General features: G+C 43.2%; 1 protein-coding gene across 3 annotated transcripts in view; it reads left to right on the top strand.

The window, feature by feature from the left end:
- Nucleotides 1–225: 225 nt before the first annotated feature.
- Nucleotides 226–19,717, top strand: part of gnao1a (guanine nucleotide binding protein (G protein), alpha activating activity polypeptide O, a) — an 82,225-nt gene continuing 62,733 nt past the window's right edge. Inside the window, exons 1-3 of one of the 3 annotated variants that reach the window (XM_069140000.1) lie at nt 226–979; nt 1,747–1,789; nt 18,049–18,190. In XM_069140000.1, the coding sequence (XP_068996101.1) occupies nt 862–979; nt 1,747–1,789; nt 18,049–18,190 (303 nt within the window). In that variant the 5' untranslated portion in view covers nt 226–861. The remainder of the gene's footprint in view (nt 980–1,746; nt 1,790–18,048; nt 18,191–19,717) is intronic. The other 2 variants (XM_069140001.1, XM_069139999.1) reach the window with 2 other exon arrangements.

The raw sequence follows: 19,717 nt of genomic DNA, 5'->3' as shown, positions 1-19,717 counted from the left end.
TGAGGATTTATTGGATTATTTTTACACCTGAGGATTTATTGGATTATTTTTACACCTGAGGATTTATTGGATTATTTTTACACCTGAGGACTCCAGAGATTCTTTCAGAACAATTCGACATGTTTGAAACGGCTCTTTAAACATGTGTATTAGCTTGTTGCTAACAGCTTGTTGCTAACCCCATGCGGGATCGAACCGAGCCAACACGTCCCTCCGGGTCCTCCGAGGTTCGGACTCATGTCGGCCCGGTGGAGTGCACCACCGGGCCGCGCCACTGGGAGCACGAGCTCTCTCCATATCACTGTTCTGACGTCAGCAACCTGCAATTGAACGAGTGAACTACCGGAGGACCGAGCCCTGCCGGAGCTACCGGAGGCAGTAGTGTTACAGAGTCCCGCCGCCGCCCCGGAGGAGTCAAACGGAGGAAGGTCCAATCGTGAGAACCGAGCGATGCCAGCGCTGCTCCCCGCCGCCCATTAACGACGAGACGAGGAGAAGAAGGAAACCGTTATCGTGATTTACAGAAGAGAGACGGAGACCGCCGACACCGGGCTTGAGAAACGACCAGCTGCGGAGCTACACCGGCTTGTTTTAGCGCTGTGGATCAAACCGAGCGGAGCCCCGATTTAAATGCTTTAACGGCGCTGGAGTCCCGGTTTGAGAGAGGGAGCTGCCCAGGAAGACGGAGGATCACCGAGGGTTGAAGGCACCGTGCAGGAAAAGGAGGAAACCAACCAAGACAGAAAAAAAACAGGATTTGCAACCAGCTTTGTTTCACAAGTTGAATTTAACCACCTATTTATTGCGTTTTCTTCCGTGGATCCCGGTACCGGTAACGATATCAAGCTGTGTTCTTTAACCATGGGATGTACTCTGAGCGCAGAGGAGAGGGAGGCTCTGGATCGGAGCAAAGCCATCGAGAAAAATCTCAAGGAGGACGGTGTGACTGCGGCCAAAGATGTGAAACTGCTGCTGCTCGGTAAGAGACGTGGGTTCGATCCCCGCCGTGGTGGTGGTCGAGCCACAGCGGGGAAATGGGACGCTTGGGGCGGTTGAAAGGTGTGTGCGTGTGTGTGTGTGTGTGTGTGCGTGTGTGTGTGTGTGTGTGTGTGTGTGTGTAAATAAATAAAATAAAAAGACACAACTGTATGGAAAGCTAGACATGAATACAAATCTAACATACAATCAGGAATGAAAAGATGTGCTTGATCTTCTGAACACAGCCTGCTGTATTCTATCAGTTTAAAGCCTCCTGCTGTCATGAGATCCAGTAAAGACGAGGCAGGTGGCTGAAATGTTCTCATCACAGATAAATGCTGGAGCTCCACCACACATGAAAAAATGGCAGTCTGCAGCAGTGGAGGGCCCCACAGTGTTCTGATGGACTCTTGATTCTTGGTGGGGAAATTAACCTTTTAAGTATTTAATCTATTTGACTAACTAAATTACAAGATGGAGGATGGAAGGAGAGATTTAAAAACCAGAGAAGAAGAGGTTGAGAATGAAAGGGTGCAGCCATGTTCTCCATCTTTTTTATCTCCACCCTGCTGCTGTGCTGCTTCACGGAGGTTTTTAAGAGGCTGATTCTCCCTTTCTCTTCCTCCCACCCCCTCCTCTCTCACTCTGTCTCCATCTTCCTCTCTCTCTCTCTCTCTCACACACACACACATACACACACACACACACACACACACACACACACACACCTACCTTGTTTACATTGTCTTCTTGTCTCTTCTCCCTCAGGGGCTGGAGAGTCGGGGAAAAGCACCATCGTCAAACAGATGAAGTGAGTCTTCACAGCACGGTCTAATAACTCTATAGTGCATATGTGTCCTCTCACTCTTCTTATTTTATCTCTGTCAATCTCCCCTCCTCCCTCACACACACTCTCACACACACTCTCACACTGGGGGGGGGGGGGTTGTGCTGTTGCTTATGTTGTCATTGAATGAAGTTGTTTGTGATCCCATGTTCACATACACTATAGTTTCTCTCCACCACCTTCCTCTAAAGGTAATCTTCCCATTCCAGTGACCTTTTAGATCTTAAACTATTGATCCATTAGGCTAATCGATTAGCTGATTGGTAGGAAATTAATGAGCAACTGTTTTGATCATTGGTTCATTGTTTAAGCTGTAAATTTATTGCTTCCTGCTTCTCAAATATGAGGATTTTCTGCTCTTCCACCACTGGAACGTGAAAATCTTGGGTTTCTGGCTGTTACATTCGCATCAGTTTGGCCTTCAGGACATTTTAAAGATAGTTTTTTGGACATATTTTGTAGAGAAACTGTTAAATTGGGAAACTAAGTGGTGATTGCAGCCTTAATCGCTTGTTTTCTGGCGCAGCAGCAGTTAGTGTTGTAATGCCTTTATTTAAATAGCCATGCCGGTGTCTGAAGGCTTCGGGTCGGTCCAGCTCGGATACAAACCCGGCTCAGCCCTCCTGCCGAGACCCAACGTCAGTTAAGAGACTTAATTAAAGCTGATGATAGTTTGGTTTCATTATATCTGATATATTTTCTACCGAATGATACTAGTGGAGGGACTTATTATACTTTAATATTATTACTTTAGTATTTTCAATATCACTGCAGTCATTCCATAATATACCTACAGGATTGACTTTAGCTCTTCTTTAAGGTCGGCTGCACACAGGCTGCTGTACTCCCCCCCCCCCCCCCGGTCCTCCTGTTCGTTGGTCCTCCTGTTCATTGATCCTCCTGTTCGTTGATCCTCCTGTTCGTTGATCCTCCTGTTCGTTGGTCCTCCTCTTCGCTGGTCCTCCTCTTCGTTGGTCCTCCTCTTCGTTGATGCTCCTGTTCGTTGATGCTCCTGTTCGTTGATGCTCCTGTTCGTTGATGCTCCTGTTCGTTGGTCCTCCTGTTCGTTGGTCCTCCTGTTCGTTGGTCCTCCTGTTCGTTGATCCTCCTGTTCGTTGATCCTCCTGTTCGTTGGTCCTCCTCTTCGCTGGTCCTCCTCTTCGTTGGTCCTCCTCTTCGTTGATGCTCCTGTTCGTTGATGCTCCTGTTCGTTGGTCCTCCTGTTCGTTGGTCCTCCTGTTCATTGGTCCTCCTGTTCCGCTGAATGCATTGATTCCACCAGGCTGCTGTAAATCACAGTTGTGGTGCAGGTTAATACCTGGATGTGTTCCTGTAATGGTTATGTAACAAAGACATGTCATGGCTGTGTAAGATTACTGCTCTTCACCACTAATCTTTCCCAACATGATCTGTTGTCTGCACGATATTGTTGTTTATTAAAAAGATCTTCAAACTAGGGCTGTCGCAGCAGTGAAAGTTTAGTTCACGATTTATTGTCATACAAATAATCACAATGAACTCTTTAATAGTTTTTTTCTGTTCATGTTAAGCCACTATTTTAGCCTGTTCATATTTTATTATACATACACCTTATGAGACAGAAGATTAGAAGAGCCCACATTCTTTCCTATTAATGAATCTGGATGCAGGGCCGAGGGCCAACAATATATGCCTATTTTGTGTGAAATTATGTTTTGTTAAAATGTGACATATTTTACCGAAAATTTACTTTTTAAATCCAAACTAAAATTTCAGAACAATTAATAAACTATTCTTTAATCTGTGCAACAATAGTTTTATAATTATAAATCTGCACAAGAGCAGTTCATTGGCATTGAACATCGGAACATATGAATACAGACGACATTTCTTTTTGTCTTTTAGGTTTAAAAACTAAATGTTCAGATAAGATCTAAAAAAAAAAGTTAAGTGTTTAAGACAGGAAAACCACTGTGCTGTTTTTATTTCCTTTCTTTTCTGTGAATCTGACCTGGTCCATTTCTCTCAGTGCGTCCTGGTGTTCCTCTGTGAAGAGTCATATAATATTAAAGTGGACCGAGTCTAACCAGGAAACCTTCACTTCCTGTTTCTGGATCCTCATCAGAGGAAGAAAGCCGTGGTACTTTCAACATGTGGGGCTGTGTGTATAAAGTAGTGCTGTTGAAGGTTCTGCTCCAGGGCCCTGTTCTGAGGGGGAACTGCAGAGACTCAATGAATGATTCGTGGCTAACATGCCCAGAAGATGTACATGTTGTGTTTAAGGTTAATTAGCTAGCTGTAGTTAGCAGACTGTGTTCCTGAAGTTGAAGCAACACGTCCTGTCATCGTGTTAATGATTAACGGGGTTGTAGGTTGACAGCTGTCACTCATCTGGATAACAGTGTGAAACAGAACACAGTGTTGTTGACTGACTTCTCAATAAACAGCTGAAGTTCTGATGTTTACTCTGCAGCTCAGGAGTCAGAGATGATGATGTTCCTGTTGCTGTATTTCCAGCTGACCATGCATTATTTCCTGGTTATTGACTATAGCTGCAGCATGCAGCTTCTTCTGTCAGGGTTTAGAAATAATGAGGTGCTGAGAACAGCAAAAATGGAGGCAACAGCAAGGAGTGTGAAGGATTAAAATATGCTGTTTGTGTGGATCAAAGAGAGTCTGAAGAGGTTCCTCCTCAACTCATCTTACATCTCATTTACATGGTCAACTCAACATATTCATTAATATGTGGAAGCTTGTTTTTTACTTCAGTTTAGGTGACAATCAGTCGATCATTTTAAACTACTTTTAAAACATGTTGGAGTCAAGCAATTACAGTAAATATACATATAATGAGATTTAATTACACACCATGTTCAGCTTATTGTTACGGTTGTCACTGCTCAGGCTGTAAAAGCAGTTGTACATTAGCTCTAGTAGGAGTCTGAAAAATGACCTATAATGATACAAATTCCTCATAAGGAGGTGTGTTACAAACTGACACCTTAGAAAATAGATCAGAGTGAATCCTCCCGTTCGTCACCACATCTTTACATCTCAGGGAGATTTCTCTTTTAATCATTAACAGTCTGCGACCCACATAAAACTTTATAAACTCTGCACAGGAGACGTTGTAAGATAGATACAGTTTATAATCATATATGACAGATGTTTTATGACGATGTGCTCTCACTGCTTCATCATCTGTCTTAAACACTGAATATCAAGAATGTTGACAATAGTTCATGTGTATCTGTGCCACAAAGAAAAAAAAAACAAGAGAATAATTATTTTATTTAGTTTTCCTTTCGAGAATAAAGTCGAAATGAACAAAGTGAAATTATATTTGCAGGATAAAATTACATTTCGATATTAAAGTCCAATTTATGAGAATAATCCAAACTACTTGCTTTTCACTTGTGATTTTCAGTGTTTGGAAAGCTATTCATTCATTCTCTGAAAGCAGCCGTCCACCTCAGAGAACATGGAGCAACCTGCTCGTCACTATTCAGGTGATGGAGCTGATCACACATTTTAATCTGAGCACAGAAACGTGAAATCACTTGTCACATTGAAGATTAAACATGTTTATTGGAACCAAATACAGACGTTTGAAAACCTTTGACTGGAGGCCAAAAAACATAAAAAGATCTACATAAAGATGTGTTTACACATGAGACACGAGACATATGATAGACATGATACACATGATAGACATGATACACATGATGGACATGATACACATGTTATACATGCTACGCATGTTATACATGCTACGCATGATACACATGCTACACATGATGCACATGCTACACAGGCTACACATATCTATGATGCACATGATACACATGATACACATGATATACATGCTACACATGATGCACATGCTACACATGCTACACATGATATCTATGATGCACATGATACACATGATACACATGATATACATGATACACATGCTACACATGATACACATGATATACATGCTACACATGATGCACATGCTACACATGCTACACATGATATACATGATACACATGATGCACATGCCACACATGATGCACATGCTACACATGATACACATGATGCACATGCTACACATGATACACATGCTACACATGATATACATGCTACACATGATGCACATGTTACACATGCTACACATGATATACATGCTACACATGATGCACATGCCACACATGATGCACATGCTACACATGATACACATGATGCACATGCTACACATGATACACATGCTACACATGATATACATGATACACATGATGCACATGCCACACATGATGCACATGCTACACATGATACACATGATGCACATGCCACACATGATGCACATGCTACACATGATACACATGATGCACATGCTACACATGATGCACATGCTACACATGCTACACATGATATACATGATACACATGATGCACATGCCACACATGATGCACATGCTACACATGCTACACATAATGCACATGCTACACATGATACACATGCTACACATGCTACACATGATGCACATGCTACACATGATACACATGATATCCATGATGCACATGATACACATGATATCCAGGATATACATGATACACATGATATTCATGATACACATGATACACATGATATCCATGATGCACATGATACACATGATATCCAGGATATACATGATACACATGATATTCATGATACACATGATATCCAGGATGCACATGATATCCATGATACACATGCTACACATGCTACACATGATACACATGATATCCATGATGCACATGATATCCATGATACACATGCTACACATGATATACATGATACACATGCTACACATGCTACACATGATGCACATGCTACACATGATACACATGATATCCATGATGCACATGATACACATGATATCCATGATACACATGATATCCATGATGCACATGATACACATGATACACATGCTACACATGATATCCATGATATACATGCTACACATGATATCCATGATGCACATGATATCCATGATGCACATGATACACATAATATCCATGGTGCACATGATATCCATGATGCACATGCTACACATGATATCTATGATATACATGCTACACATGCTACACATGATACCCATGAGGCACATGATACACATGATACACATGATACACATGATATCCATGATGCACATGATATCCATGATACACATGATATCCATGATACACATGATAGCCATGATATACATGCTACACATGATACACATGATATCCATGATGCACATAATATCCATGATGCACATGATAAACATGCTACACATGATGCACATGATACACATGCTACACATGCTACACATGATATACATGCTACACATGATGCACATGATATACATGCTACACATGATATCCATGATTATACATGCTACACATGATACACGATATCCATGATGCACATGATATCCATGATGCACATGATATACATGATGCACATGATACATGATCTCCATGATGCACATGATATACATGCTACACATGCTACACATGATATCCATGATCTCCATGATGCACATGATATCCATGATGCACATGATATCCATGATGCACATGATATCCATGATATACATGCTACACATGATACATGATCTCCATGATGCACATGATATACATGATGCACATGATGCACATGATATACATGCTACACACGATATCCATGATGCACATGATATCCATGATCTCCATGATACACATGATGCACATGATATCCATGATGCACATGATACACATGATACACATGATATCCATGATGCACATGCTACACATGATATCCATGATATACATGCTACACATGATACACATGATACACATGATATCCATGATGCACATGATACACATGATACCCATGATACACATGATACCCATGATACACATGATATCCATGATACACATGATATCCATGATACACACTCCTTATTATCCGTCTTCCTCCTGTTCTTCATCTTCCTCTCACCATGTAAATGTGTGTTTGTGTCTCGCTGACGTGATCGGAGGCGACCGGCCGAAGGGAGAACAAATGCTGTCCGTCCCTCGCGGCTGCACCGCTTCCCACAGGCTGTTCCCACTGTGTGTGTGTGTGTGTGTGTGTGTGTGTGTGTGTGTTTGTGTGGTGTGTGTGGTTTCTCTCACTAGAACACGAGATAATTAGGTTTGAGGAGAATAAAAGGGGGAAGGGGAGAAGAAGGTGGTGGTGTTTTGTGCAGAGTGGGATTGTAGGAGGAGGACGGGGGCGTGGAGGAGGAGCAGGACATGGAGGAGGAAGAGGAGGAGGAGGTTGTAAATGGAGTGAGACTGCCAGGAGAAGAGAAGAAAATAATATTTGTGAAGTTTGAGGAGAGAAGTGAGAATACGATGGCAGCTTTTCTTTTCAGAGGAGGGTAAAGTGATGTGAAAAGAAGGAGGGGGGGAGGGGGGGTGTTGGCAGCAACTCCAGTGGTGCATGCAGAGACCATTTGTAACTGGTCATCAGAAGCAGTCCATCAGCCAGATACTCACCCTTTATTGGCTAAATATAGCCGGGGGCGTGCTCAACAGCGGAATGATTTGATTGGCTGCCTCAGTGAGCTGTGAAATAACACCAAGACCTGGTGATATCTGTGTTAGCATGTGTTCACGAACACGTCTGAGGAGCCTCTCACACCCGCCGAGGGATTTTATATTTCAGTCTCATTGGTAGATGTAAATAACCACTTTTAATGTTTTAATGTTTTTAATGTTTAACCAAACTGTATCAACGCACACACACACACACACACACACACACACACACACATACACACACACACACACACACACACAGAGACACACACACATATATACACACACACACACACACACACATACACACACACACACACAGAGACACACACACATATATACACACACACACACACACACACACACACACACACACACACACACACACACACACACATACACACTTTTTTTTTCTTCCCTTTCTATCTTATTTTTTCAACGATATTTTTTTCCATCCTCAGTTTTCTTATTTTCACAGGTTTTCATTCTGTTATTGATTCATAATTTTGTGTTATTGATTCATAGTTTCACTAAAGAAGTAAGAAATGAGTCAGACCCGTTCCCTGTGCAGCGTTCAGAAATGTTCCCTGTGCAGCGTTCAGACCCGATGACGCCTTCATGCTCTCATATCTCAGGTTCTGCTCAAACTTCCTGACAATCAGCAGCTTTTTATTTGTGGGAGAACTCACCATTACTCTGAAATGTGTATGTGTGTGTTTGTGTGTGTGTGTGTGTGTGGTCCGCGCGCTAATCAGGACTTTTTATAAACAACAAAGATCTTTTGTAACAAGGACGTGTGTGTATCTGTGTGTGTGTGTGTGTGTGTGTGTGTGTGTGTGTGTGTGTGTGTGTGTGTGTGTGTGTGTGTGTGTGTGTCTTGAGAGAGTGTTATTTTTCCTCTCCGTGTGTGTGCGTATGTTGATGTGGTTGTGAGTGTGTTTTGTGCGTTAGACCTATTTGGCAGATTTCATGTCAGTTGAGTGCTGTGAGACAATGGAGACTTGTTCCAGTGAGCGCGCTCAGCTGATGAGGAGTCAGCTGATTAGTGGGGGGGGGGGGGGGCTGAAGCTGGACCAGTGGACGTTTCAATGCATGTCTACATTTTTATATCACACCTCAATCAGGCCAGAAAAATTTAAAAAAAATAATAGAAAGTGTACGTCCGTTCCATGTGATCCATGTTGTCTAATGTCAGACTGCTGATCTCTTCCTGATTGTTTACAGCTGGTTATGACATCACATTGTCAGGTGATTGTTTACAGCTGGTTATGACATCACATTGTCAGGTGATTGTTTAAAGCTGGTTATGACATCATATTGTCAGGTGATTGTTTACAGTTGGTTATGACATCATATTGTCAGGTGATTTCCTTCCCATATCCGGTACAGCCCAACACAACAGCAGCCATTTAAAGTCTCAACACACAAACATCTTCAGCTTCACTTTGTGTTCTTCTGCAGCCACAAAATCCTTTTTTCTAGAAAGTCTTGATATAATTCTTAAATTCCTTTGTGGTATTTTATCAGAACAGGAAGTTTCTTATTTATTCTAATAGAAAGTGGTTGTTTCATTGATTGTGTAGCAGGGAGCAACATAGAATAGAAAACAATAGAATGTATCATTAGATCATTTTAAACAGCACTAAAGGTGTTTTTAGGCCTTGAAGTCAGAACCAAGGTTCATATTGTTGTTTCGTTGTTTACATTTGATCCACTTTGGTTTGGTTTCCCGCCGGAATCCATTTTTCATGATGATGATGATGGTAATGAAGATGGTGATGAAGATGATGATGGTGGTGAAGATGATGGTGATGAAGATGATGAAATGATGATGATGATGGTGGTGATGATGATTGTAATGGTGGTGAAGATGGTGATGAAGATGATGGTGATGATGGTGGTGGTGAAAATGGTGATGAAGATGATGATGGTGATCATGATGATGGTGGTGAAGATGATGATGGCAATGAAGATGGTGGTGATGAAGATGATGGTGATGATGGTGGTGGTGAAGATGGTGATGAAGATGATGATGGTGATCATGATGATGGTGATGAAGATGATGATGGTAATGAAGATGGTGGTGGTGAAGATGAAGATGATGATGATGGTGGTGATGAAGATGATGGTGATGATGGTGGTGGTGAAAATGATGAAGATGATGATGTGATCATGATGATGGTGATGAAGATGATGATATAATGATGGTGGTGATGATGATGATGTTGTCAAAGATGGTGATGAAGATGATGGTGGTGTCAAAGATGGTGATGAAGATGATGATGGTGATGATGATGATGATGATGTTGGTGATGATGGTGGTGGTGAAGATGGTGGTGATGAAGATGATGATGGTGGTGAAGATGATGATATAATGATGGTGGTGATGATGATGATGATGATGTTGTCAAAGATGGTGATGAAGATGATGGTGGTGTCAAAGATGGTGATGAAGATGATGATGGTGATGATGATTATGATGATGATGAAGATGATGATGAAGATCATGATGATGGTGATCATGATGATGGTGATGAAGATGACGATGCTAATGAAGATGGTGATGAAGATGATGATGGTGATGATGATAGTGGTGATGATGATGATGATGATATAATGATGGTGGTGATGATGATGATGATATCAATGATGGTGATGAAGATGATGATTGTGGTGTCGAAGATGGTGATGATGATGATGATGGTAATGAAGATGGTGGTGATGAAGATGATGATGATGTTGGTGATGATGGTGGTGGTGGTGAAGATGATGAAATGATGATAGTGAAGATGATGGTGGTGAAGATGATTGTGGTGATGAAGATGATGGTGATGATGATGATGGTGAAGATGGTGATGAAGATGATGATGCAATGAAGATGGTGGTGATGAAGATGATGGTGGTGAAGATGATGATATAATGATGGTGGTGATGATGATGATGTTGGTGGTGGTGATGATGTTGGTGATGATGATGAAATGATGATGATAGTGAAGATGATGATATAATGATGGTGGTGATGATGATGATGTTGGTGGTGGTGATGATGTTGGTGATGATGATGAAATGATGATGATAGTGAAGATGATGATAATGGTGATGATGATGATGGTGGTGATGAAGATGATGTTGGTGATGATGGTGGTGGTAAAGATGATGATGATGGTGGTGATGAAGATGATGATGGTGATGATGATAGTGGTGATGATGATGATATAATGATGGTGGTGATGAAGATGATGGTGGTGTCGAAGATGGTGATGATGATGATGTTGGTGATAATGGTGGTGGTAAAGATGATGATGGTGGTGGTGAAGATGATGATGATGGTGGTGACGAAGATGATGATGGTGGTGATGATGATGTTGGTGATGATGATGAAATGATGATGATAGTGAAGATGATGATAATGGTGATGATGATGATGATGATGATTATGATGGTAGTGAAGATGATGGTGTCGGAGATGGTGATGAAGATGATAGTGATGATGATGGTGGTGGTGAAGATGATGATGATGGTGGTGATGAAGATGATGGTGTCAAAGATGGTGAAGATGATGATGGTGGTATCGAAGATGATGATGGTGATGATGATGGTGGTGGTGAAGATGATGATGATGGTGGTGATGAAGATGGTGATGATGGTGGTGATGAAGATGGTGATGATGATGATGGTGATGAAGATGATAGTGATGATGATGGTGGTGGTGAAGATGATGATGATGGTGGTGATGAAGATGGTGATGATGATGGTGGTGGTGAAGATGATGATGATGGTGGTGATGAAGATGATGATGATGGTGGTGATGAAGATGGTGATGATGATGGTGATGATGATGGTGGTGGTGAAGATAATGATGATGGTGGTGGTGAAGATGATGATGATGGTGGTGATGAAGATGGTGATGATGATGATGATGGTGGTGATGAAGATGGTGATGATGGTGATGAAGATGATAGTGATGATGATGGTGGTGGTGGTGAAGATGATGATGATGGTGGTGATGAAGATGATGGTGTCAAAGATGGTGAAGATGATGGTGGTATCGAAGATGGTGGTGATGATGATGATTATGGTGGTGGTGAAGATGATGATGATGGTGGTGATGAAGATGGTGATGATGGTGGTGATGAAGATGGTGATGATGGTGATGAAGATGATAGTGATGATTATGGTGGTGGTGATGATGATGATGGTGGTGATGAAGATGGTGATGATGATGGTGATGATGATGGTGGTGGTGAAGATAATGATGATGGTGGTGGTGAAGATGATGATGATGGTGGTGATGAAGATGGTGATGATGATGATGATGGTGGTGATGAAGATGGTGATGATGGTGATGAAGATGATAGTGATGATGATGGTGGTGGTGAAGATGATGGTGTCAAAGATGGTGAAGATGATGGTGGTATCGAAGATGGTGGTGATGATGATGATTATGGTGGTGGTGAAGATGATGATGATGGTGGTGATGAAGATGGTGATGATGGTGGTGATGAAGATGATGATGATGGTGATGAAGATGATAGTGATGATTATGGTGGTGGTGAAGATGATGATGATGGTGGTGATGAAGATGGTGATGATGGTGGTGATGAAGATGATGATGTGATGATGGTGATGATGATGATGATGATGATGATGATGATGATGATGATGGTGAAGATCAGTGACAGCAGTCCATCTGTTAGGATTTCCTACTTGGATGGATGGATTATGATACTGCACTCTGATACTGTGTGTGTGTGTGTGTGTGTGTGTGTGTGTGTGTGTATATGTGTGTGTGTGTGTGTGTGTGTGTGTGTGTGTGTGTGTGTGTGTGTCAGTGTGTGTCAGTGTGTGTGTCAGTGTGTGCGTCAGTGTGTATGAAATCTGATTATACAACAAGTAGTTCTGATCAAGAAACCTGATTGGTCGACTGTAACATCTGGAAGTAGCTCAAATCATAAGACAATCATCACCCCCCCCACTCCATCTCCGAATCACTCCCCCACACCCCCGTCTCCCATCACCCCTTATCCTCACACCTCCTCATGTGAACAACACACAAACAGAAAGCCGACACACCGAACTGCAATTAGCTCTTTATCTCAGTCCTGCATTGTTGCCAGCTACCACTGTTTGTCCTGACACACACACACACACACACACACACACACACACACGCACGCACACACACTCTCTCACACACACACACACACACACACACACACACACACACACACACACACACACACACACACACACACATACTCTTTTATCACTGCCGGCAGACCTCTAGTCATGACAAAGTGCACACGGACGACTCCTGTCAACACCTCCCGCACACAGTTACCCACTTAACGTGTGTGTGTGTGTGTGTGTGTGTGTGTGTGTGTGTGTGTGTGTGTGTGTGTAAAGAGTGAAGGAGAAAGAGGGATAAAACGGTGATGTGTGATAAAGACAATGAAATAAGAGGGAGATAATCAGAAAAAAGAGGCTATAAATAACTGAAGATGTCAGAAATGCAGCCTGAAACACACACACACACACACATACACACTGACACACACACACACACACACACACACACACACACACACACACACACACACACACACACACACAAACAAGTCAGTGATACACTTCTAACAACACTTTGTACAACACTTACTTTAAATCTTCCACAGCTGTATTTTCTCCTCATGAAGTTTGTAGTTTCTCTGTAATACTGAGTTAATAAGGACACTAACACTTGTCCTGGTTTCACCTCTCTATGAACGACGGGAGGAGGACTTTCAAAACAGCGTCCATTTAGAGGCTCATTCAGAGAGTAGACACTAGAAATCAGCAGAGAGCAGGAGAGAAGAGATCGATACTGCTGTGATGCTGTTACTGGACCTTCATGCTTTGGCTCTGGAGGCAGTTTGTTGGACATGTTGGCTGATGTGCTCATCATATAGATGTGAATATCTGGCCTACTTCCAGTCTGTAGATCTGTGCTGTATTTATATGGGACTGGCAGGCTAACTGATTGATCTGAAACATTAATCTGCTGCTAGGGACCACACACACACACACACACACACACACACACACACACACACACACACACACACACACACACACACACACACACACAGCACAACAAAAACATGGCTGCGCACAAACATTAACTTGCATACAGAGTTTCACGTGTCACAAAATATCTGATCTGATCTGTCAAATTTCTTTATGCCATGTTGCTGTTTGCCTGTAAAATTATAACGAAATGAGACCTAAAAGGTTTGTTGTAGCCTCTGAAGTTCTTGGTCGGTTTTCTTTAATGATATTTAATGATATAGATTTTTAAGTCATCATTAAAGTTTTGCTCCATAATAAACCATTTTCTATCTTGGGAGAGTAAAATGAGGTCATCTACAGGGATAGTTGGACATTTTGGAAAATATGTTTTTATTCTTTTTTGGTGAGAGATGAAGCTACATATATACTTTACCTCTGCAAAATTGGGATCAATATTCTCATTTACCAAAATATTTCAGCATCACACAATAGTACCACATAGACTGCATGTAAAATGTTTGTAGTCTGCTTTGGAATGTAGTACCACTGAGGACCACTAGGGGCTGTCTCCATAGACTCCATCTGTAGTACCACTGAGGACCACTAGGGGCTGTCTCCATAGACTCCATCTGTAGTACCACTGAGGTTCACTAGGGGCTGTCTCCATAGACTCCATCTGTAGTACCACTGAGGTTCACTAGGGGCTGTCTCCATAGACTCCATCTGTAGTACCACTGAGGACCACTAGGGGCTGTCTCCATAGACTCCATCTGTAGTACCACTGAGGACCACTAGGGGCTGTCTCCATAGACTCCATCTGTAGTACCACTGAGGTTCACTAGGGGCTGTCTCCATAGACTCCATCTGTAGTACCACTGAGGACCACTAGGGGCTGTCTCCATAGACTCCATCTGTAGTACCACTGCACCACTAATTCATCATTCATTACATATTAGGGCTCTGACACTGATATGTTTGGGGGCGGAGCTGGTTGATTGACAGGCCTGGGGTGCAACTGGGGTCCTGGTATAGGTGCGTGGGGCATGGTGTCTTCTGGTTTTCACTTAAATCAAAAGTATGTACTATTGTATGTAGTATGTATAAAATTTGGATGTTAGGTTAGGTTAGGTAGGTTAGGTAGTTACTTTATTAATCCCCGAGGGGAAATTTTTTCGCTACAGCAGCATACAGAAGCAATAAGATAATAATAGAACAATAGAAAGCAATAAAATACCAGTAAAAAATATCAAATATAAATATCAAATATAAAATGCACAGTATATACAGTACAGTATATATCTATATATATTATATACAAACAACCAAGAAACACAGTCAGCAGTGTTATTGGTATGTGATGGATTTTGCCAGAGGTGAGTTATTGTACAGTCTAATTGCGGTCGGCAGGAATGATCTCCTGTATCTGTCCTTGTGACAGCGGAGCTGGAGGAATCTTTTGGAGAACGTCCTCCTCTGTCCCTGCAGCAGGTGGAGAGGGTGGTCAGGATTATCCAATATGGATAATAGTTTGTTCAGCGTCCTCCTCTCCACCACCTTTTCCAGACTATCCAGATTGTAGCCGATGATGGAGCCGGCCTTCTTAACCAGTTTGTTAAGTCTGTTGGTGTCACCGGCTCCAATGCTGCCCCCCCAGCAGACCCCAGCGAAGTACAAAGCACTGGCCACAACAGATGGTAGAACATCTCCAACATCTTGCTGCACACATTGAAGGATCAAAGTTTCCTCAAGAAAAAGAGTAGACTCATCCCCTTCTTGTAGACAGCATTGATGTTGGTCTTCCAGTTCAGTCTGTTGTCGATGGACACACCCAGGTACTTGTACTCCTCAACCATGTCCACCTCCTCTCCCAGAACTCTCAGCGGTTGTGGAGCCGTCGTCTTCCTCCTGAAGTCGACCACCATCTCTCTGGTCTTGGCCACGTTCAGGAGGAGGTGATTTCTACCAGCCCACTCCACAAAGTCCTCCACTACTGCCCTGTACTCCTCCTCCTGTCCATCTTTTATACATCCTACCACTGCAGAGTCATCAGAGAACTTCTGCAGATGTCTTGACTCTGAGTTGTTCTGGAAGTCAGTGGTGTAGAAGGTGAACAGGAAGGAGACAGAACAGTTCCCTGAGGAGCTCCAGTACCACTGACCACCGTATCAGACAGCACACTGCCCAGACGGACAAACTGTGGTCTGCCTGTCAGGTAGTCAGTGATCCAGGAGACAGTGGACGTGTCCACCCCCTCCACCCCCACCACCCGCAGCTTCTCACTCAGCAGCAGTGGTTGGATGGTGTTGAATGCACTGGAGAAATCAAAGAAAGTGATTCTCACAGGTTCACCGGTTCCATCCAGGTGAGACTGAGCTCGTTGCAGCAGGTAGATGATGGCATCGTCCACTCCCACATGAGGCTGGTACGCAAATTGCAGAGGGTCCAGTGAAGATTTCACCAGCGGTCTGAGGTGGGCCAAGACCAGCCTCTCCAGCACCTTCATCACATGAGATGTGAGGGCAACCGGTCGGTAGTCGTTGAGGCCGGATGGAGTCGTCTTCTTCGGTTGTACTACTTAATCTTAAAAATGCGCCTTGACCTTTGACCCTCTTGGTCGTATCCGTGGCGATCCATAGCACTTGCCACTAATACTGCAGTATGTGTTGAATGTTATTAGGCCTCGAGTCGTGCTGTTAAAAGTTAAAGAGTTAAATGCTGGTGAACAGTTGGGCTCAGCAGTTAATTTTAGTCCCTTATTTCTTCTGTGTACTTTATAAATCCTGGTTTCTGTGAGGATGTTAATCATCTGTTGAAGATGAAGCTGGCTGATTGGTTGAAGAACATACAGGTGATGTGTTTTAATAATTATATATATTAAACAATACAGTTGTGTCTAATAGATGATCTATTAGTCTGAGAAGTGTTGTGATGGTTCCATCCTCTGTCCTGGTTCCCTTCAGGATCCATCTCCTCCTTCCCCTCCCTCCCTGCCACTCCCTCCCCTCCTCCCTTCCTCCTTACCCTCCCTCCCCTCCTCCCCTCCTTCTCTTCCCTCCCCTCCCTCTCCTCCTCCCCTCCTTCTCCTCCTTCCCCTCCTCCCCTTGCTCCCTTCCTCCCCCTTCACCTCTCCTCCCTCCCTCCATTCCCTCCCTTCCTTCCACTCCCTCCCCTCCTTCTCCTCCTTCCCCTCTTCCCCTTACTCCCCTCCTCACCTCCCCCTCCCTCCACTCCTCCTTCTCCTTCCCCTCCCCCCCCTCCCCTACTTCTCCTCCTTCCCCTCCATTCCCTCCCTTCCTTCCACTCCCTCCCCTCCTCCCCTCCCCCCTTCCTCCCTCCCCTCCTTCTCCTCCCTCCCCTCCTCTCTTCCGTCCCACTCTCTCTTCTTCTGTTTTTTTGTCACCCTCTTTCAACCACCTGCGTTTCTCCTCCATTCTTTTAAAACCTGATGAAATCACCAAACTCACTTCTGTGAATTAATGTATGTGTGTGTGTGTGTGTGTGTGTGTGTGTGTGTGTGTGTGTGTGTGTGTGTGTGTGTGTGTGTGTGTGTGGTGTGTGTGTGTGTGTTTGTGCGTGTGCGTGTGCGTGTGTGTGTGTGTGTGTGTGTGTGTGTGTGTGTAGGATCATCCACGAGGACGGTTTCTCTGGCGATGATGTGAAGCAGTACAAGCCTGTCGTTTACAGCAACACCATCCAATCTCTGGCCGCCATCGTCCGTGCCATGGACACGCTGGGCCTGGAGTACGGAGACAAAGAGCGCAAGGTCAGCACTCGTCCTCGGGCTCTCAAACATATGCAGCGGACACGGTGCAGTCACACAGTAACATACAGTAGATGTGAAGTAGCATCAGCAGATTTATAAGGAACAGAAGTGTCACTCATGGAAACATCTCCCAAATAGTTTGTGTTCTCACGTCCAAACCATTAATTTAAGATGTCAATCAGCGTCCACTGGATGGACCTGAAGAGAGTTGAGGGAGAGGCTGCTGTGGCCTCTCACAGCTTCTGTCTTTCAGGCAGAGCTGCAGGAGTCCAGGATTAGACATCATGAAATCAGTCAGGTCCACGTCTCTGTTAGATTATCTGTTCTAACTTATCACGACCATTTATTTGACTCTTATCAAACCAGTTTCAGCCACACAAGAGTTACGTGCACTGCAGCAGGTATTTAGGGAACATCTGTGTAAAATATATATATACATACTGTATGTATATACAACACTCTTATGGCTCTTTACTGCACACATATATACTGTATGTATATATATATATATGTATCTATATATAGCTATATAGATATATATATATGTATACTGTGAAAATAACCGCCCCCCCCAAACAAAAACATTAAGAAATAAACCTTAAGAGAAAACCTGCCCATGCTGTTGAATTGAAGCTGCTGCGATACATAACGTGTGTTGAGTATCAGTTTGTTATTGTTCACATAGAAGAAGCTGACTCAGCTGTTTGGGTGGAGCTCAGCTAAGTGAATAAATGTTACTGAACATGAGGAGCTCTCAGAGGAAAAAAGGTTCCTGGTTTATATGGAGATAGACAGAATATCACATTACCTCTCATGCACGAGAGTACTGCAACTAATATGCACACGTATGTCCCTGTGTGCAGTAGCTTCATACATGTTCTATGTGTGCAGTAAAGAGCCATAAGAGTGTTGTTACAGTACTGAGAGGTTTTCTATCAGGACACCTTTGGGTGCAGCAGTGCGGAGGACACACAGTCACACACCACACATCATTGATGGTCTTTCACAGGTCCGTGTTCGTGCACACCTTCTTCATGGACCTGCATTGCAGCGACCTCCTACACGTGCATGTTCAGCCGTTTGTGTTTCTGCAACACCAAATTTCTTCCTTTCATTAAAACCCAGAGCAGGAACAGCAACAGTTTAAGATCCGGCAGTATTTAGTGATGGTATGTTGTCTGTGTTGAAGTTGAACTTCTGGATAATTTTACTGGCCTCGTCTTTCTGCTGGGACTGAACACGTTATCGAGTATCGTCTCTTCAGCACCCCAAGTCTCTATTTGTTAAACTGTCCACGGCGGCGCTGATCCGCAGCCCGATGGAAACGGCTGCCAACCAGCGCTGTCACACTCGAGCCAAAATTCCTTCATGCCAATCTAAGTTAGTCCTGCCTCTAAATCCTCTAAATCCCAAAGCACACAAGTTCAATATATGATACGCTAATTGAGGATTATGAGTCTAATCCACAGAAGAGCATCAGTCATATCTCGATGCAGAACAGTGGGACAAGGTTAATTAGACATGTAC

The sequence above is a fragment of the Embiotoca jacksoni genome, unplaced genomic scaffold (genome assembly GCF_022577435.1).
Source record: "Embiotoca jacksoni isolate LCO1_2020_lvr unplaced genomic scaffold, fEmbJac1.0.p SCAF_89, whole genome shotgun sequence".
In the NCBI taxonomy this organism is placed as follows: Eukaryota; Metazoa; Chordata; class Actinopteri; family Embiotocidae; genus Embiotoca; species Embiotoca jacksoni.
The sequence above is the reverse complement of the archived record's forward strand: the minus strand, read 5'-3'. Positions and strand labels throughout refer to the sequence as shown.